The sequence below is a fragment of the Centropristis striata genome, chromosome 4, assembly GCF_030273125.1.
Source record: "Centropristis striata isolate RG_2023a ecotype Rhode Island chromosome 4, C.striata_1.0, whole genome shotgun sequence".
Lineage (NCBI taxonomy): Eukaryota > Metazoa > Chordata > Actinopteri > Perciformes > Serranidae > Centropristis > Centropristis striata.
Window position 1 is genome coordinate 11,428,509 of NC_081520.1, and position 21,881 is coordinate 11,450,389.

The 21,881-nt window shown below is 40.3% G+C and overlaps 1 protein-coding gene across 3 annotated transcripts in view; it reads right to left on the minus strand.

Moving 5' to 3' along the window:
- Positions 1-21,881, minus strand: part of pitpnm3 (PITPNM family member 3) — a 105,079-nt gene that overhangs the window by 37,815 nt on the left and 45,383 nt on the right. For all 3 annotated transcript variants that reach the window (XM_059330858.1, XM_059330857.1, XM_059330856.1), the window contains exons 4-6: positions 17,417-17,487; positions 17,037-17,257; positions 1,311-1,500 (exon numbers count right to left, since the gene is read on the minus strand). In XM_059330858.1, coding sequence (XP_059186841.1) covers positions 1,311-1,500; positions 17,037-17,257; positions 17,417-17,487 — 482 coding nt within the window. The remainder of the gene's footprint in view (positions 1-1,310; positions 1,501-17,036; positions 17,258-17,416; positions 17,488-21,881) is intronic.

Below are 21,881 nucleotides of genomic sequence, written 5' to 3' on the forward strand. Positions count from 1 at the left end.
GGTAAAGTAGTTTTCTAGAAGGGGCAAAAAAAGCCCTTTTCCTGCAGCTCTCTCCTCCTTCAGTCCCCACAACCAACGAGCATGCACTTCATACAGTAATCTATGCAAGTACGAATCATTCTGATCTGTAAAGCCCCTGAGATGACATACTGTGATTTGAGGCTCTAGAAGGCTAAACTACTTGTAACATTTGCTCCCCATCTCTTAGATGTGTTTTATTTTGTTTGTTGTCAGACTCTCTTTTTGATAAGTCCATTTTCTCTTTGTGCGTCACTTCACAGTGTAGGCAGCTGTTGCCAATGGAGGAATTGCAACTTTTACTGCAGGATTTTCCACCATTTCTAAATGACCTTGTATAATGTGTTGCTTTTACACTTTGTCTCAAGCACTTTTAAATTTCTTCTTACTAAAATCCTTTCCTCCTTGATTATCTCTTACCACTATGTAGGGTCCCAGGTGGCTGGACATCCCAGCTGACATTGGGCGAGAGAAGGGGAACACAGACTGTCACAGGGCTGACACATAGAGACAGACAACCACTCACGCTCTCATTCACTTCTATTGGCAATTTTAGAGTCACCAATTAAACCTAAGCTGCATGTCTGTGGACTGTGGGAGGAAGCCGGAGGACCCAGAGAGAACCCACGCTGACACGGGAGAACATGCAAACTCCACACAGAAGAGCTGCAGCCGGATTCGAACCTGTGAGACTTGAGTGCTCAGCCCTTTGTTGCTAAAATGTGCTGTATATATAAAGTTGCCTTTCCACTGAACCACTGTGATTGGCAAAAGTCACTTGCACCTGAAAACAAAGCCAATATGAGGTGGAGAAGTCTAGTTTTCCATCAGCCCAGTGGAAAGACAGTATGCTGAAATATTACCATATCATTTTTGGCCGATGATGTAAAACAAACAAGCTCCCTATAACAGCTTTAATGTTATTTTTACTAATTATGATGCAAAGATATGTTATGTTTCAGAGCACTAACCTGAAGCTGAAGTCAGGCCTAACCAGCTCACTTGAACTCTTCTCATAGGTCATTACCTCACAAGAACATACAGGCTGTTGCCAAGAGCTGCTTACAAGAGAGTGAAATGTGTTTTACTTAAATAATAGACATGTAGAGTCCTCTGAGGGCCTGAGCTCCCACAGATTACACGGCCCCCTCAAAAGCAATCTTAACTCCCTTTGACAATCATTGACTTCTATTAAAGTGCCTCCAGCTCATTATGATGAGAGACTGGAGTGAAGCAGTTCCCCTCTCCTCTACTCTCGTCTCCTCTCCAACCAGAAGAAGCTCGAGACAGACCTGGCCCGTGAATCCCTGGCCGTCCTCTGACTGCAGGAAGCTGCGGTAGACCAGATTGGCTCGGGCGATCACGGTGGCCACGGCGTCCTGGTAGCGAGGTGAGACGATGGCGAGGAGTGGGAGCGCAGCCAGGGGAAGGTGGTCCACGCTGCTGGACACACAGCTCTCATCATAGCTGTATGGGTTCAGACTGGAAGAGGAAGAAGTAAGGAAGAGAGGATGAATGGAGGAAAATGTACAGTATGAAGAATTACAACAGATTGCATAATCATTTGTGTGTTTTGTAATAATTTGTCATCAGTTTCTACTGCACTGTAAATAAATAAATAATTAAATAAAATCCATGGTTTTGAAATTCAAATATTCTTCTGGTGCTCCTTTTGTGATACCCCTTGACTTTCCTAAATGTATCAATATCTCTTCCAATCTATTTATGATGCACTCTATCTGATGTGAAGGCTTTCCCACAATGCTACTGTGTGTATGTGTGTGTGTGTGTGTGTGTGTGTGGGAGTGTGTGTGTGTGTGTGTGTGTGTGTGTGTGTGTGTGTGTGTGTGTGTGTGTGTGCGTGTGTGTGTGGGTGTGTGTGTGTTTGTACACAAGCAAGATAAGGAGGAAAGGGATGTTATCTCAAGGAATAAAACACAAGCAAACCAGCAGGCATCAGCAATGACAGCAGAGTATTTGTGTCTTCACTGCTGTGGACTTTAATGGATGTGTGTGCGTGTGTGTATTTGCTTGTGTGTGTGTGTGTGTGTGTGCATGTGTGTGTGGGTGTGTATGTGTGTGCATTTGCTTGTGTGTGTGTGTATGTGTGTGTGTGTATTTGCTTGTGTGTGTGTGTGTGTGTGTGTCACAATGACTGTGCATACGCGGATCAAGCGAGACAATTCATGTGACAGCGTGAGGAAGCAGTAAAAGATGGCGTTGCCCTGCACTCTCTCCTTGAGCAGCAGTGCCAACCCTTTCATCATCCATCAGATGCTCCAATTGCAGGAAGAAGCAGCGACGGCACATCAAGGCTGAAATATGTCAGAAAGCACGGACACCTAACCACACAGAAGGGCACAACCTCTATGCAAGTTCTGCTGGAGCACTGCCACAAAGATTTATATAATGCAACATTTTGGGAAGGACTACGCTCAAAGACACTGCTTGGATTACAAGATCAATATTTTTTCTCTCTTTTTGTAATCTCTGTTCAATCTAATCAATAGAGAAATAGATATGTGATATATTTAGTCTGGCTTAACTCCAAAACTGAAAGCAAGGAGAGGACGGGGCTGCCTAGTTCTTCATCGAAACAACTTGAAAAATCGTTGCTATTTTCTTCAGTCAACAAAAAGTCACATTAAAAAAACAAAACCAACAATTTGAAATCTGTCTCTCAATACTTTAAAACTCCAGCCCATGCCTGTTCACTCCAAGTGACAAGTAAAGTCAGTTTTATTTAGCTGGAAATCACAAATTTGCCTCAGAAGGCTTCACAATATGTACATCATACAGCATCCTCCATGCTTAGGTCTTGAGACTTGAAAAAGGACACAAACTAAGGATGTAAATCTATAAAATTGGGTCACAAATATACATACACTGTAAACAATTGTCTTGTAAATTAACAGTAAAATACTGGCAGCAGGGTTGCCAGCATTCTACTGTTAATTTTACAGTTCCTCTACTGTTATCTACTTTACAGTATGGTACTGTGATAAAACCACATACTGAATTAAAGTAAAATTTCATTGCATTTGGGGCGTTCCCGGTGGCACACCTGGTAGAGCGCGTACCGCAGAGGCCCAGTCCTTGTACGCGGGCGGCCCGGGTTCGAATCCGGCTCGGAGCCCTTTCCCGCATGTCTTCCCCTCTGTCTCCCCCTTTCACTCTCAATATCTCTCCTATCAATAAAGCTACAAAATGCCCAAAAAAATATCTTTAAAAAAATAAAAAAGTCCCTGCATTTCATTGATTTTTACAGTAGACTTAAACACAGTATAGTGCTGAAGCTAGTTGCAATATTGTTGCAGTATACAATGCAGTAATTTTTTGTAAATAGAGCATATTACTGTCTGAAAGCCAATTACTACGAATTAAGCGCTGTCTTCACTGTAACCTCAGTAATCATATATTTTATGGGAAACGGCAAGCTACCCACATATATTGCCCAGAAAGCATTGTTTTCTACAGTATAATACCTTTTTAATGGGAAACATTATGTTACTGTCACAATCTGGCTGTTTTCTTCCAGCAATTTTTATCCTTAAAAATATATTAAATTCAGATCAACTCTATTATGAAACACATGGATAGTACTGTAGACATAAGGACACCACAGTAAAAAAAAAATTGAATAGACAACATAATTGTAATAAAGAACGTTGTAACAAATAGATCACACTGAATCAAATTAAAATGTAAACTCCTAAAAAAGCTAATCTTTAACTTGAAAATCAAATTTGTCAAGTGTAATGTACATGCAAGTGAGCATGTTAGGTCACTAAGAGAGCATGCTATAAAGGCTGATGGCTTGAGGAATAAAAGAGTTCTTGTATCTACTTGTTTTGATTTTATTTTGCCTCTTTCCCCTGGTCAGGTTGTTGCTGCAACTGAATTTAGAGTGACAGGGATGAAAGTATACTGCAAGATTTTTCCATCCAGTTTGAGAGGACTGAGTTTAGATTACAGGTTGGTTGCTGTGTTTTTGTCAATGTATATGATTTTTCCTGCATCCTTGGTTTCTTGTGGCAGCCTGGCTTGGCCCTGTTTGCACATCTTACCAAGCACACAGATGAGGCCAAAAGACAAAAAAATAGCCCTTTTCCAAACAGTTTCCAATGAAATCATCATCAACAACAACCCATCTGGCAGCGTCAGGTTAACTCAAACAGGAGGAAATGGTGCATTTGTTGGGGACTATTTTTAGCTGTGGATCAATACATGCTACACTATGGTGTATGTGGGATGAGTCAGAGTAATCTATTGTCCATGCTTATGGACGGATGGATGGAATTTGGAAATGTCGCAAGAAAATGCAAATTAGGGACTTTTCCATCAACTGGTTTAGAGCGGATAAAGAAAAAGATGGCGGTGTCATGTATAGCTGTATGCTAATTCATCAGTAACCAGCAGAGAAAAAACAACAATAAAAATGAGGTTGCTAATCAGACAACAACCAGAGAAAACAGAGAGAAGTCTTCAGGAATTGGATTAACTCGGGCAACTTATAATTGTTCTGTCATGTCAGCCCGTATTGACCGGCAGAGTGGAAACAGCTGATCAGTCATCTCCTGTTCAGCGCATTAACTATTTTTCAAAAAAGACAAAAACCACCTAAAGCAAGCGTAAAAACTTTCAGCTTCCCTCATGTGAATCTTCAAAATGCACATAGAAATTTGATGATGGGAACACAACTACTGATTAGCTCCTGAACAATGGAGCTTATGGCACAGACGGAATAAAATGTATCACGCTTTGAGACAAAAGTTACAATTCAATGTTTTGGTTTTTGCCTTTTCATGGGATGTATTTAAAATAAAGAAATAGCCAACAGTATACCACTGTAGCTAAAAGAAAACAAAAGTACTTAACGAGTTAGCTCACACATTACATTTAATTAGCTTATTATTAACACCTGGGCCTAGTGGTCCTGTCGTCATCGTTAAGTCACTGGCTCTGCACACTTTCCAATTCCAACATTGGAACAGCATGGAAATAAAATAGTTGTCGAAAGGTCTGTATTTTATCGATTGTCTGTCTGAACAATATGTTTCCATGTAAACAACAGTACACCTGCTGGACCACCCTGTCAACTAAACTCACAGAATTAAAAAATAAACCTTTTTTTTAATCTAATCTCAGTAAGCAAATAAGTACATTTCCCAAAACCGCTGAGATGTTCTTGTTGTTCTGCAAATTGGACTCTTATGATTTGCTGGTAGGTTCAGAAACACCAAACAGGCCCATTGTGCTGCTGGGGGTTTATTAACTTCGTTTAATTAGGGCCGAGCATTGCGTTGCCATGGTTACAATTCCCCAGAAAAGCACCAGTGGAGTTTGTGAACCGTCTATGCAAGGAAATGTTTCTGGGAAAAATTGGGGCCAGTGCAACTTAATGCTCTTTGGCTGATTGTTAATGTCCTGTTGTATATTAGTCAGACTTGATTGCTTACACTGATTGCATGATTGTCATGAGTCTTTTCATTATATTCCTGATTTGACAACCAAAGTGCTTGTAATGATCCAGATCAAACTTTGCACATTTGAGAGATTCTTCTGTAAAAATCCTCCAGTTCCATTATCATCATTTCTCTTCTAATGACAGCCATGATTCTGCTCCACCACATGTTCATGGTGCCGCGGCCAATTTTCTGTTGGAATAACAAAATGCCATGCTGCAGGCTTTGTGAAACCTGTTGGGAAGAAAAGAGACAATTGGAGTGATTGTTGTGCTCCCAGCAAAGCAGCGTTAACCAGTCAGTGTGGGACATCTACAGTTGATAAAGCCACCTCAACAATACCCTCTGCCAACACAATAGCAGAAAGTGACAGATCTGTGTTGAAGGGCGATTATTTACATCAGCCGCCAGAGTAAACGGGTTTAAATTACTATTGAGTCAACCTATTCTGTTTGACAGAAATATGTGAAAATGTAACTGTCAACTTATCCGCAAAAATAGAAAAAATAATTTTAACTAGATCTTTTTATACATGTTTTCTTGGAAAAGCTATATTTAAAAAAAAACCACAGAGTGCAGCTGGCAAAAACACCAGATTTACAGCACTGAAGTTGAACTGTGCCCTTGATTGCTGCTGGCACATCCCCCTGCTGGGCCTCTTCTCCCAGCTGGGAAAAGTTTACTTCACAGCAAGTCACCAAAATATCAAGAAGGTGCAGGTGAGAAAAAAAGTGTATAAGAACAACAAAAATGCCATCTTGCCAACCAAACCTGCCATGAGCCATGAAGTGTCACAGAAACAATCAGCCCTTAGAGATACAGCAGGGAGTTATAAGAAAGAAATATTTAACCTGAGGCAGACATTTTTTTCCTGTTAATGTCTATATGCAGTCCGAGGCCACAATCACACATACAGTTGCAAGAAAAGTATGTGAACCCTGTACCTATTACCTGTTTTTCTGCATTAATTTGTCATAAACTGTGATGTGATCTGCATCTAAGTGCCGACTATAGACAAATACAATGTGGTCAACCTAATACCACACAAACAATTATTATATTTCATGTTTTTTATTAAACACATCCATTAAACATTCATAGTGATGGTGGAAAAAGTAAGTGAATCCTTGGATTTAATAACTGGTCGAACCTCCTTTGGCAGCAATAACCTCAACCAAACACCTCTGATAAATGCTGATCAGACCTGCACAATGTTCAGGAGGAATTTTGGACCATTCTTCTTTAAAGAACTGCTTTAGCTCAGACATATTCTCAGGATGTCTGGTGTGAACAGCTCTCTTGAGTTCATTCCAGAGCATCTCTATTGGATTGAAGTCTGCGCTCTAACTAGGACACTCCAAAAGGCAGATTTTCTTCTGTTGAAGTCATTCTGTAGTCGATTTACTTTGATGTTTAATGTCATTGTCTTGCTGCATCTCCCAGCTTCTACTGATCTTTAGCTGGTGGACAGCCACCCTGACATTAACCAGGAGAATACCTTAATACAAATGGGAATACATTTTCCCCTCAATGATAGTAAGTGGTGCAGGCCCTGAGGCAGCAAAGCAGCCCCAAATCATGATGCTCCCTCCATCATACTTTACTGTTGGGATGATGTTCTCATGTTGGTATGCGGAACCCTTTTTACATCATACGTAGTGCTGCGTGTTCTTCATGAAAAATTCAGCCTTAGTTTCATCAGTCCACGAAACATTTTCTCAGTAGTGTTGTGGAGTGTCAAGGTACTCTTCGGCAAAATTAAGGCACGCAGTAATGTTTCTTTGGAAATCAGCGACTTCCTCCTTGGTGTCCTGCCATGAACAACACACCTGTTCAATCTTATGCTTATAGCTAGAGATGTTAACCAGTTCCAGTGACTCCTTCAAGTCTTTACTTGTTACTCTGGAGTCCTTTTTTTTTTTTTACCTCACTGAGCTTTCTGCGTTGGGCCTTTGGAGTGAACTTGGCTGGGCACCCACTTCTAGGGAGAGTAGCCAGAGTACTAAATCATCTCAAGTTGTTGACAATTTGTGGACTGGTGAATACCTAAAGACTTTGAGGTTTCTTTGTAACCCCCTTTCAGTCTTATGCAAATCAACAATTCTTGATCGCAAGTCTTCGGAGAGATCTCTTTTTTGTGAGGCATGGTTCACATGAGCAGATGCTTCTTATGAATAGCAAACTTAAAAAGTTTGAGTGTTTTTTATTGGTCAAAGTATCTCTACACCTCACTCAAACCTTGTTTCATTGTTAGGACTCCAAGTTTGCTAACTCCTGACTCCAATTAGCTTTTTTTTGGAGCCAATAGTCAAAAGGTTTTAAGACAAATGAATGCAGAAAACTAGGTAATTTCAAAGGGTTCAAATACTTTTTCTTGCAATTGTATGTGAATGCAGGCAAGTGACCATGGCCTACTGAGGCAGAAATTGTGGTGAATGTGAGCAACGCAGGTTGTGACGCACACAGAAATGAGTTTGCTGATTCAATGCCTGTCTCCTGACTCACAGCCAGTGGGGCTGTTTTTTGTCATTTTCAGAGCCCATATCATATAATATACAGCAATGATTAATGTTTTCTCCATCTTAGCTCAGTTACTGCAGCCAATGACAGCCAAGTTTTTACTACTGGTGGTGGCAGCAAATTTGGCGGTCAAAGTTCACCAAAGTTGAACTCCACAGATGCAAACATGCAAATTTGCTTTGCTGCTGCAAGCAAATGTTTTATTCGCTCCTTTGCTTGCACAGAGAGGAAGTGAACAGGAGATGAATATTTGCCAACTCTAATTTCACGCAAGTGTGACCGTGCCCTGCAGGACAAGTGAACAGTGAGCTTGTCTGTGTGATGAAGCAGCACCTCCTCTCACCAAAGATTAGTGATTTGTCTGACTACTTTAATGTGCATATGTCGAAGCCAAACTTCCAATCTGCCTCCTATTTAAATGTACACAGGCACATCGAGAACGCTTTTCAGTAAAAAGAGCTCCTACTTTCCATTTATATTCAAAAACACTCACAAAAATGTCTGAACATGGAATTTTTTCCTGCCTTTCAGATAAGCTGCAATAACCTCATTCTTCAAAATATCCACAAATAGAGAAGTAAAAAAGAATGCCCACCTTGTTTGTCTGGATCGGAGCAGGGACACAAAAAAAATGACACACAAGACAGTTTATGTCCACCTGTATGTAAGATGATATTCACGATTTCAATTACATTAATAAAGAAACATAATATTGTTTACACAGGCTCTGCCTTTGCTTTATTGCCATATCACATTATAGTTATTATTGCTATAATTTGATGAACATGTAAATGAGCTGAATGGAAGCAGGGCAAAATCTGCTTGATTAAACTGCAGTCGGCCTGCAATCTCTATCAGGATCTGGTTCTGTATGAACGCTGCTCTCCAGGGCAGCTTTTTGAGACAGATTCTACGCTTTGAGCTGCTTCCATGCAGATTTGTAAGAAAACGGAGTGAGAAAGGAAACCTTTGTAATATATTTTGAGTCACTGGAACACCACTGCACAGTTATTTGCATAACAACTGTGTCGCTCCTTCACAAACGGCTGTGTGAAATATTCAGCTCAGGCAAACACACAGAGGTGGTGGAGAATTGCTTCAGGAGGGAGACTTTCTTTCACAAAAAAATACCATCAGGTCACCTCATAATTTTAACCTGTAAGATTTGTTTATCAGGTGCATGCCTGTTTGTGGGAGTTTTAAAGACTCCCACCGTCCCAGCTGAGTGCCACTGAGGGTTCGGTCCAAGCTTTGTAGTCAACCTGCCTTGATCTTATTAGAGTCTTGTTAACAACTGCTGCTCTCACACACACTCCCAAAAGCACACACTTGTTTACTGGGAACTAAAGAAACAAAAAAAGAAAAAAGCTCCAATTAATATTCCTCACACAGCTCTCTCCACCTCTGAACAGGGTTCACAAGTCACAGGACAGAAACAGAGGTTTAACACCTGCTGCACAAATGTCAGGTGAGACTCATTATTTGTGTTACATAATTACTTGATTATGCAAGCACTTCTTAGTATTATCAAGACAGAGTAGACACTGTTTTACATGCAAAATAGTGGAGTTTGTTTGTTTGCATGTGTGTGTGTAAGAGGCAGTTCAGAGGTGTCATGTACTCGGGAACTGCAGGTTATTCTCCCTTCAGAGTCCACGGCCCTTAATTAATTGGAGGCGATCATTAACATCTTTGTATAAACAAACATGAGATTGGAAACAATGCTCTACCAAACCATCCAAATCCCATCTGCATATTAATGGATACAATTAATCTAAAAAACCCTAATTACAATTTCCTCTACAATGCTGGTGATCAATATAATCACAACGTGATATTAGGCATTCAGCTCTGACGGGGCAAAACTGGAAAGCAGCGTATTTGCTGTCAGAAAAAGATGTGGCTGTAAAGTCTGGATTTTATGGTATATTATTGTAGATGCAAAGGTCCCATATTGTAAAAAGTGAGATCTCAATTTCTATGTTGATTATAAAGCAGCTCTAGGTGCTATATAAATAACCTGAAAGTATCAAAATCACTCATTCCATGAGAAATGCACACAGCCTGTATTGAGAAACTGTATGCTGAATTCCAAATCACATGCATTTTTCTTGCTGTGTTTTGAGCTGTGTTCAAAAGTATGTACTGTTGCATGTATGCATACAATTGGGACATACTACAAACCTGATTCCAAAAAGTTTAAGACACTTTTTAAAAAGTAAGTACAAATATAATTCACCAAATTCAGAATTCAGACTAAACAAAAAATGTATCTGTTTGTACATTAATGTACTACATATTGTCAAACTGAAATCTCTCAGGTCTGTCAGGTTCCTGCTTAATTGCTCTTCCTGTTTCCTAAAGGCTGGCTTAGCACTGCACAACTTTAGCACAATTAATGTGAACTGCAATGGGACAGAATTCAGACTGTATTTTTTCAGAAACTAAAATGTATTAGTTTGTATTTCATCAAAACATAACTTGAATTTTGACCCTGAGGATTGTGGGTCGTTGACATGGACAGAAAAGCCTGATAGCTTGCATACTTTAAAATGCAACCAGATAAGATTGTATTGTGGTAAACAAAATTTGACAGACTATGTATAGGGACATACTAAACTTTTTTCTGACATATGGAATAGTATGGTAGTATGGGTATTACATAAGGTTCAGATGTCACAGCTAAACTATATATAGGCAGAAAGTGTCGTTACAGTGCTGTTACAGTTATTCCCCAGCTGCAATGACGTGCAGAGACACCCAATCAGAGCAGGCTTAAAGAGACAGGCTAAAACGGAGCGTTTCAGACTGATATATATTCAGACAGACAGCTAGAGAAAAATAATGTTTTATTTGCAGCATGTGAACATGTTCTAGTAGAAACCCAAAATAAAAGTATGACCCAGAAAATGAGCATAATATGTCCCATCTAAAGTAATTGAGAGAACATGTTCATCCTAAATGTTATCCAATAGGCTACAGGAATTATAAATTTGCCATCACTAAGCACATACTGCAACTTGGGAGGCTTTTTATCCTCAAAGAAGGAACATCAACAAAGCGCTGAATGGCAGAGGAGCCTCATGACGCTATGACGAGTCAGCCCCCGATATTATCTCAAGATGTGAGTCACCCGCTCATGAGTGGCAGCATTTACCCCGCTCACATCTCCCTGCTCTCATTAGTAAAACGCAAGTGATATTAACCGAGGTCATATTGAGGTGTCACTAAAGAGCACATCTTTGAAGACTTAAATAATAGAAAAAAGCCTCTGAACGCCTGATTTGCTGCTTTGTTATGGGACACAGTTGACTTCAGATCAACTGTAAGGTTATCATTCATCTTTGAACCAAGAAAGCTTTACAGTTTATTCCTTTTCCAATAATTACCATGTTAAGTTCTCAAGAAATCCACTCAATCACATCTAAAGTCAGCAAAATTACCATACTATTCTTTACTGAGCGAGACATACAGAACTCTTCCTCAAGGTTTCATGATAATGTGATGATGAAGAGATCCATTAACAACAGCAGGGGGAAGATAAGACTGAGTGAGCTGATTATACCTCGAGTCAGCCTCATCTTACGCAACATAACCTTGAGATAGACTCTATTATGCTGCCCTGCCACCCTCTAGCCCCTCGTCACATAATGTCAAACTGAAAACTCTCAACTCTGTCAGGTTCCTGCTTAATTGCTCTCCCCATTTCTTAATGGCTGGCTAAGCACTGCACAACTTTAGAACAATTAACGTGAACAGCAAAGGGCCTCCACAGTCTTCTTAATTAGGGAGAGGGTACAGAAATAGTAGCGGCACGTCCCCAGCCACCGATGGCCAGAATAATGAGTCTCTATTTCCCTGAACTGAGGTCACTGTTTGGACTTCTTGCTCCTCCTCCATCTGCTTTCCCTGATGTAAAAACGAATCTTGTATAACAATGCTGAATCTACTGAGATAGAAAGCCAGTTATTATTCTTCCCTCCTGCTGCTGGGATGACGTTTTTTTTTCAATAGTTGAAATGTTTATTTCTCTTCAAACTGTGACGGAGGCGTTGTGTTGGCTGCAAGAGGAAATCAATTTGGGAGTCTTTTCACTGTCGCTGTTAATTGGATGTGCTCCAACAGTTTTTGCGTGGGATGTATTTGTGCGACTGTGTTTATGGATTACACGTGTGTGTTGTCTTGACACCCAGCTCCTAGCCAGCACTGCCAGGTACGTTCATCAGCAGGCAGAGCTAATAATGAGCGCTCAGTGGGCCTTCAACACACACCGCAACAAGGACAACACAAGCTGAAAAACATGTTCATTCTCCCTGGGGTAATCTTACAGAATTATGAAGCACTGAGTCAAACATACTTTGTTTATGTGAAAGTTTGTCTTTGAGGCGCTAAGAGGTTTTGCCACCTCCACTCCGCGGTGCGATTTTCAGCCAAGCTGTTACCCAGAACGAGAGTAAATTACCCACACAGCAGCCATTCCTTCCCATGGGGCTGCCTTTTCCTCTGTTTATGTTGGCACGCTCCGCACACCCACAAGTCCAACACTGTCATTAGAGCAAACGCTGTTAACTGACAAAAGTGTAGTTGAATAAGTGTTGTTATAGCTGCTGTGTGGGCGTGTTTGAATGTGTACTGACAGCACATATTGTGAGACTGTGTTGAGGACCTGAAGCCATCTGGGCACAAGTATGCTTTGTCTAATTTTACTGGACAGCTAAGACACATATTCTCTTCTCAATGTTTTCAGAATATTTTCAACAAGCTGTTAATGAGCTGAATCTTGGTTCCTCATGTTAGATGTCACTTGGTAAAGAAGTAAGTTGCAAGAGAAAAACTATATTGGTGGATATTAGCTCACTGCAGATCCTCCAGAGGTCTGGGAGGCTGAGGTTCTGCAGTTTCTATCAGATTGCACTCTTCTGGACTGATGGCTTAGATGTTGTCAGATCTTGATCCTGATGCTGCTGTTGCTTGGGGGATTCGCTTCCAGACTGCACATCCTGGTTTCTATGCTTCTTCTGTATGTGCTGATGCGTTGCTCTATATTGTTTTATTCATTTTATCCTCCACTCTAAATTCAATTTATTTTTACATCTTTAATTCTGATGGTGGCAGCCTTATTTTAACATTCAATTTATTTTCCACTCTGCATGCAAATTATTAGCAAGCAAGGGTTGTAACAGATTGATATCATCCGTTCAAATACATCAAGTTCGGACAGTTTACCCGCTAGATGGGCTGCTTAAGAAAATAGAGTGCTTCAAAATATTTGTCGGGACTGATTCTACAAATGCATTTTGAAGGAAAAAACTAATTAAAATGCCCCCTAAATTGCATTTTAAGGCAAAAACAAGTCAGGCCATGATAATCCTGCCTAAAAAAAGTCAAAAATGGACAAATAAAACCTCCAGCAGGTAAGTAAACATTGTGGATTCAATTTATTACAAATTGCTAAACCTGTTTCTGATTTATTTTGGTTTGTGCATTTAAATTGTTTGTTTATTTCTCTTTTTATTTAATCATTCATTCATGTCCCTAATGAGACAGCTTTGGTCCTTTGTGACGAGGTGTTTTAAAAATGAATTGGTCTCTTTCCAATAAAGATTTTATGCATATGTGTGTCCACATGCACACACAGGAGCAGGCAAGCAAGAGAAGAAGCAGTATCTCGGCTCTGCTTGACACCCATGGGAAGCTGTTGGTTTTAATATTTTATCTCTAGATGCGGTGAAAGCTAAGCGGACGTCAAGCTGCCGAGCAGCTACAGAACTCAAATCTCTTTACACTCGTCTTGCTTCTAGTCACTACCTCGCTCCTGCGAACGTCAATCTTCTGTCACCAGAGAGAAGATTCGACTTGACTGTCAAACACATTCTCTCAGCCACGGTGATTAGTGACAATTCAGACAAAAACATCCTCAGCATATAATTGAAGAGCAGCGAAAACTAAGTGACGCTGTCAAAGATAAAGCTGGTGACCACTGGGACATGTGGCATTAAATGTGAAATGAAATCATTAGTTATGCCTCTGCAGCTCTCTGCACAGACAGCAGACGAGGAAAAAAAAGAGTAAAGAAAAGTGAGCAAACACTTGAACGCAGACAAAATATTCAAGCAATGAATAATACCTGAGAGTTTCAGTGACAAAAATACTGTATAAAAACCCATCTACTGGCTGCTGTTCGTCACTGTGGTGCCACTATCCACAATTAACTCCCACTCTGAAACTGATACCACAAATGAAACCTGAATACAAAACAGAAGCTAATTAGACAACGCATTGAATGCAGACACCTCAGGATCAGTGCAAACTGTATAATGTCATTTATTCATTCATTTTGTCCACTAAGGAGCCGCCTCCAGAATTTCAGGGGAGAATTAACAATTAAAAACAACAACATTTAAAAAGGTTAGGAGTTAAATATTCCCTGCACAGCCACATGCTTGCAGGGCCTATGAGATGTCATCAGCATACTAATTACCATTGCACTGTGTTTCAGGGTCTTTGGTCAATATATTCTCCAATTAACCTTCACCACCCTAGCCAACCAGGCATTTTTTCCTCCATGCTAATTCTTGCAGAAATGTATTCTAACTGGGCAGATTCCTTCTGAAACAGTAAAGTCCTATGTAGTCTGTTCATTTCTCATTAACAGTAATTTGAGCTGTCTATCCAACTAGTGAGAATGTCAGTTGACAGAACAAATTAAAGGAAGCGGTGGCTGCTAAATACCAAGTTTAGTAGAACAATTATCATTAATTACACTATTTAAACATCTTAGACGGTTTACGTGACCTTTTTCAAAGCAGAAATTTTGACTTGTAGGAGAAGGAATTTCATCCAGTGAACAACGCAGGGGGAGGGACGATTAGTCCATCAGGCTAATCCTGTTCGACTAACGCCATCATCAAGCTGTTGTCAAGCTGTGTGCAGGGACCAAGGAGGAGGAAAAACAACAATGGCGACCACAACGGACAAGATAGATGTTGCAATTGAAGCTGTCATGTCGCCACGTCATGTAGCTTGCTTTTGTTTCCCGTCACTTCACTATTAAAACCCTGGCACAACCAGTATGTTGGCAAGGCTATGCATCCGTGTTGACTTAAAATTATGTTCTATTCATTCAGAAAAGGAAGAGGAAATTGAATTCCCCCACCACACTGTAATCAGTTAGAGTGGAGGCAATGTCAGACTGAAGATGGAAATGGAGTGAAATGAGTTGGCTACTCCGTCTGATATCAGGCGAAAAAAGCAGAGGTGTTACTAAAAACATTAACTCTGTTCTATTCAAGTGTCCCTGTAAGCCATGACAGTGTGACAGTGATGCACAAACCCTAAAACTGAAGCAGCTAAATCAAGCATCATTAATTTACTTATTCACACCTGTGTTTCCCTTCTCTGACACACTCTTCTGTGCATCATTGAGTTAGTTCAGGCAGAGCATGAAGTGGTCTTCTCATTAGCTGATCCATTCATGCCTCGCAATCACTCATTCACCACCAATATTCATGCAGGTGCACGGCACGGCCAATACAATCTGACAAATCGCTAATTCCAACACGGTTTGTTGCTTCCCCACCACTCTAACTGCCTCACTATGTTGTCGCTATCAAGATTTCCTAGCAAGATTTTCCTAGCTGCTATATGTGTATGCTATACAGTAAATGGTCATTTACTTGGTGTGTTTCTGGTTGAAGCAAGCAGATAAAAATACACCCATCTCTCCTTGCTGCACACAGCTTAACTCCTCCCAAGTTTAACTATATCTGTAATTTACAGATCTTGCAGCAGATAAAGGCAGCTTAAGTCTTACTGAAATTGGCCATTTTTCTCTCTGTTACATTGAAACCAGGAATGAGGCAGAAACAGTGAACTCAGCAGCTGTTGCCATACAGAAGGCGCACCATAATGTGCCATAATGTTTCACTCATTGTGCATCCATGTGTTTGTGTTAATTAATAGAGTTGATAGGCAGGTAGCTATATCCTCTGGGATGTTTTATGGCGTTACTGAACATCTTCAGATGCAGTAGTACCACCTGCCCAGATTTGCATGTAGCTCGGGAAAGGCATCATAGATGCAATCAAATTCTGACGCAGCTGAAGGAGACACAACAGCCGTGTTTCCATCCAATAGTCAGGTGAATTTTGAGCAAAGTTTGGAAATGTTGCAAATAGAAATGCTTATTAAGCCATGTTTCCATCAACTGGTTTGGAGTGAAATAACCTACAGATGTTGCAGTCTTGCCTTGGTCCTCTCACCCATTTACGAGATGAAAATGGAGAGAGGTGTTCAGGAATTTGGTTCAATTTGGTAAGTTTTAATTGTTCTTTCATGTCAACATGTATTGGCCATGTTTCATGCTGTTTGGAGACAAAGACAAGTTCATATATTATCCAGGAAGACGTCAACAAAGGAAACAGCTGATTTTTTAATTATTATTTCTTTTGCATAATTGATTAAGTTTCATTGAATTTTGTGGTTTACATTTAGCTTTTCTTATGCGATACTTCAAAATACACTTAAAATAAGTCAACGGAAATTATATACAGATGGTAAAAGAAATAACCCTTATCCATCTTATTGCTAACCCTGTAATAATATATTGTAATAATCTCCTTTCATATATCTGCTTCTCCGAGAGTATGCAACAGGTATCTCCTTTTCTTGGAACGTTTTGGGAAATAAAAAATGTGGGAACACAACCTGTCAAACATTAAATGGGATAATGTGATCATACCGCCTTCTGCTACCAAAGGATTTGAGCTAAGAATTAGGTGGATAAGGTGTTATAGTAAGGTTCTGGGCCACCACGAGTCTCCAGAGCAGCTTCAACCCTTGTTGAAAAATTAATAAAGTATCATGAATTGTACTGGAGAGGTGAACATCGCCTTCAAAAGTTATGGTGACTGAGGCCACAGTGGCCCCCTCACCACTGATTTGGCTATAATTGTCAGGTCTCCTGGATATATACTTGAAATAACAAATGTTAATGGGGAGAATGAGACTCCCTCTGCAGGCAACAACACTCACTTGGACACCAGGGAGAAGGCTTCGGCGCACACGGCCGGACATGGCACCAGCTTGATCTTCACGTGTTCGGCGGCGGCCTTGAAATGCACCCGCGTCACCTTCTCCAGCACTGAGGCCAGGGTGGCCACATCGCCCGCCTTTGTGCTGGGGTCTCCGCCTGCTGTGTCCAAGATGTTTCCCCCGTGCACGACCAGCAGCAGCACATGAGTCTTACACTTCCTCTGCAAATGAGTTCAGGTAACAAAAAATGAGAGGAAGGAAATAATAAAGGTTGCATCCTGTAAGAGCAGTGGGGTCACCCAGCAAGACAAATAACTGGGTACTTGTATGTGTTGTTAGCTGCTGGGGAATATATTGAGAGGCTGATGTCATGGTCCTACCTCAATGTCCTCCAGTCCTTCAATGCTGCTCTGAGGGGCACAGCGAGGACCACCCAGCTGGTACAGACCCTCTGTATTTGATGAGTAAAGGAGACAACAGGATGAGGCAGAAAGGAAGGGAAAAATAAAGAGAGAGGAAAAGAAAGAGAAAGGGTCACTGCAGGAGCTACTTCACCCTGATGCACCCATAAAAAAAGCATACAGTAAATAGATATTGATCGGTGAGACTATGGTCAATATTTGTAATGCCTCTTCATCTCTCTTTGCTCGTACTCCAAACTGGGTGATGGGTCTATGTACCCTTCGGCTCAAATGGCGTAACCATAAGATTCAGAAGTCAATACTGACAGTAAACAACAGGTTGTTTCTCTGCTGCAGCATCTATAGCCATCACATGTAATTGGATTTTGGCTTCTCTGATGCAGAACCAACAATGGACTTGTTTTATACAAACAAAAGATGAAGGGATGGGGACATTTGTTATCCCAACTGTGACGACTAAAAGCATCTCCCTCTCTCTCTCTGTGTGGTGCAGCATTTCATGGGAACCTGGCCAAACTCATTACCCTCTCCGGAAGCCTCTGCACGCTGTGTCATCTTATTCCCGAGCTCTCTCCTGTCTCTCTTTCTATTTTCTCCCTCTCCGGGCTCAAGGCACGGCTCTGTGTTTTGCTCGCTTGTTGTTTATTTGGCTTCCTCGTCTGGGACCGACTGTCATGGGAGGCTCTCACAGACTCACGCACTGTCATCTCGCTCCGACTCCGTTCCCAGCCCACAGCCTGCCTCCGACTGCCTGCTTGTCTAGAACAGCTCAGCACACACAGGGGACTCAGCACACTGCACTATTTTGGTCACAAAGTAACAGGAAATCAATGGAGGGAGGCTTTCTTTTTTTTCTCAAAGAGGGAGGTAGGGCAGAAAAGTTCTTTCAGAAACCTTATAAAGAGTGCTAACACGGTGTTGTGGGATTTGACAACGAGCGGAAAAACTTGTTTGATGTGAAGGTGGTTGTACTTCTTTGAGGGGCTTCATCATTATTGTGTTTTCTAAAACTTAAGACACTGATATACTTGTCTACTATGGAGCTGCAACAATTATTACCATGTAAACTAATCAATCAATTAATCAACGGACAGAAAATGAATCTGAAACTATTGTGATAATTGTTTGGTTTTTGGCTTCACCAGTCAGAGGATTTGCTTTAATAATTGATTAGATTTATATTCTTTAAAAAATACTCAAAGTAGCTTTTTTTGTGTTTTATAATTCTATAATGAATATATTTCGGTTTTTAACTGTTGGTCCATAAAGAGACCACTTCTTCATTCTGGGAAAGTGTGATGACATTTTTTTTTACTACTTTTTGATATTTTATCGACTAATTTATCTAATTTCTAAAAGAAAATAAATTATATATCGTATTTGACAGAGGTGGGACAAAGTCATTGTTTGGCAAGTCACATGTAAGTCTAAGGATGATGTCAAGCCCTCGTCCTAAATGTCTTGCATCAAGTGTCAAATATTATTTTTATCAGTCTGTTTCTCTGCACGGCCAAACACAACTAGTGCATAGTGCATCATAACTGGCTGCTGTCAGATAGATTCATCGTAGCCGTCTTCAGGGAAATAAAGAGTTAATTCTAGGAAGGATGTCATATCATTCCAAATCTCAAGGCTATAGTCCAGTTCCGCAGAGTTCAGCAGTAAACCATTACAGTAATGTGATTATTGTTAACGAGAAGTGTAAGGAATTACATTGTTCAGTTAAGTTTCTGGAGAATAGTGGTTAAGCTAGCTGCTGATGGTCAGCAAATACCTCAAAGGTTAAAGAACAGTGGGAAAAGAAGATTCAAGTCACCAAATAATTGAAACTTTGCACAGATACAAGTTAGGGCAGCCAAGGCCTGACATTTTAGATGATATAAAAAGGAATAAGAAAAGCACATTTCTGAGTGGAGGGGGACTTCCAATTGATCATTTTCACAATGACAAAATCCCCTGAAACTGTGTGTAACATGAAACACATAACAGAAACCTGGACAAACAAAATGATTTGTGGTGGGTTAAAGGAATCCCTTAAAGGCTGAAATAGGTTCCATTGCAAGTTTCACAGAGTACAATTCCTGTGGCTGATTGAGTGAAATGTGATTTCTCAAGTTTGGTGGACGGGAAACATTTCAGTCACATCCAATATAGTTGAAATTTCTGACACAAGAAGAAGTATTACATTTACAGATGATGATTCTGTCATACCTTTATCTTTACATAAATTCAAAGCAATAAAAACGGACACAATTGTTTTTATCAAAGAATACACAAGATAAGATAATAATAGTCTATTTGGACACACAGGCAATACAAAAAGCCCTACAGCACACAGTATTGTACTAGAAAATGTCCTGGCTGCCAATCTGCAGCAAACAGCTGCGTTCAGCAGATTGTAGGGAAGACAGTCAGAGAAAATGGTAGAGCTTCGCTCACCTCATCACTTGTGAGTGCAGCACACATGCTGGGCTGCTTGTGAATATAACAATAACAAGACATTTGTCTGATATTGAAGGAGACTGACAAAATCCACTTTCTGATGGTGCGACTCAGTGTATAAACCGCCTTCCTGCGGTTACATGGACAATTTTTTTTGCAGCATCACAAATCTGTTGCAGGAGAATAAACAATTCTAACAATCCTTGTGCTTTTCTATTGGCATTCCTTGTGCTTCCTCCCTGAATGCTGACAGTCAATAGTCAATATGTGCTTTATGAAGCTTAGAGGTATTTAGCAGCTCTCTATCTGGACTCGCTCTCTCCCAACAAATGACATAACCTTGAAAGCACCCTGAGGAAAGTTTACAATGCTGTAGTTCAGCAGCACCGCTGCCATTTCCAGTGGCTTAAAGCCCAGTCAGGCATACACTGCGGAAAAACAAAGTGCATCTGTTATCTACTGCAATCTGAGATATTTCTCCTTATCTACGAAAGAGGAAGAGTAAATTGACCCCCGACAGAGGGTTGTGAAGATGAAATTGCTCTACAGAGAAGTCTACTAGAGCTGAATGATGAAATATTGATCTATTGATTCACGTTCAGACCCCTCTGTCTGTGCAACTATGATATAAAATGTAATTTTCCCATAAAACTAAGCATTGTTTCTCTTTGTCTCCAGCAAGCAGAGTTTTTGTTTTCGGTTTCCTCTGAGGTCTCGACCACTTCAATCACCATCACACATTTATCACCTTCAATTGAGCAGATGGGAGAAAAACAAGAGCGGGGGGATGAGAGTGAGAGGCAAAAGACTGCATTCATCATCAGGAAGATTGGCTTCCAGACTACAGATTTTTATCTTCCGAGGGAGTATGAAAATGGAAAAATGCCCTAAAAGTTTCCTGCCTGCTGGAGTGTGAATTGACTCATTAGAGAGCTACAGTATCATGGTGAATTGTCTGATTTTCAGGGAAGATGTGCACAGAAAACAGTAGTGTTGGCTTCTCCTTCCAAATGATTTTAGCTTCTTATTTTTCAGCTCAACGCAACGGAACCTGCTACGATTCAAAAAACAAGAGAAGATATTCACGATGCGGAACAAAGCTTCTGATTCACATTTGTGGGAACTGATTATGAACACTGACGAGTACACAGCTGTGTGAGAAAACCAGCTGTAGTCATGAGGTGGAGCACCGTGTGGCCTCTTACTCGCTCATTCAATTAACATGGCAACATCAGAGATAGCTTGGGTCTATTTTAGCTCTGTTTTAGTCTAAACTAACTCCTTAGAAAAATATTTTTTTCAGAGCTTGAACAGCTGCATGCTGGAACCAAGACTGATGAGAGCCGCAAGACTGAATCAAAACAGTGAATGTGCTTTAGGAAACAAAACAATGAGCTGAATGAAGCTAAAAACTATTTACTCCCAAACAGAGATTTCCTTTATAAGGTGCTGATAGTGTGACAATGCACTGCCAAAGAAGTTCAGTTACTGCACACACAAGGCCATTGACCTAAAGCTTTAAGCAAATTGTGTTTGTTGTTCCGAAACACTTCTATCATGCAGAAATAAACAATAACTTATAGAGATCTGGTGCAGGGTGAGATCTGAATTTCTTGAAAAGGTTTCTGTCTTAAAAAGTTTAAAAGGTTATTGTGCATTGCTGATAAAGATGTGCATATATATATATATATATATATAGGCAAGATATTGTATGATTTTAACGAGCACAACTAAAGCCAATAAAGGCCATTTTTATCTATTTATTTTTCCTTTATTTTTGTATGAGAACATTCTGATAAATGATTACATTACTTAAAATTGTTTGCCTGTTTGTCATATTAACTAACCCTTCTTACCAAAATATAAGGTAAAGTTATTCCACTATGTTATAGTGCCATTTTAAGAGTTTTACACATATATTTTGATGGTTATTGGGATAATATTGTTACTTTTTGGTCTCTGTTAGTCTCTATCAGTGAAT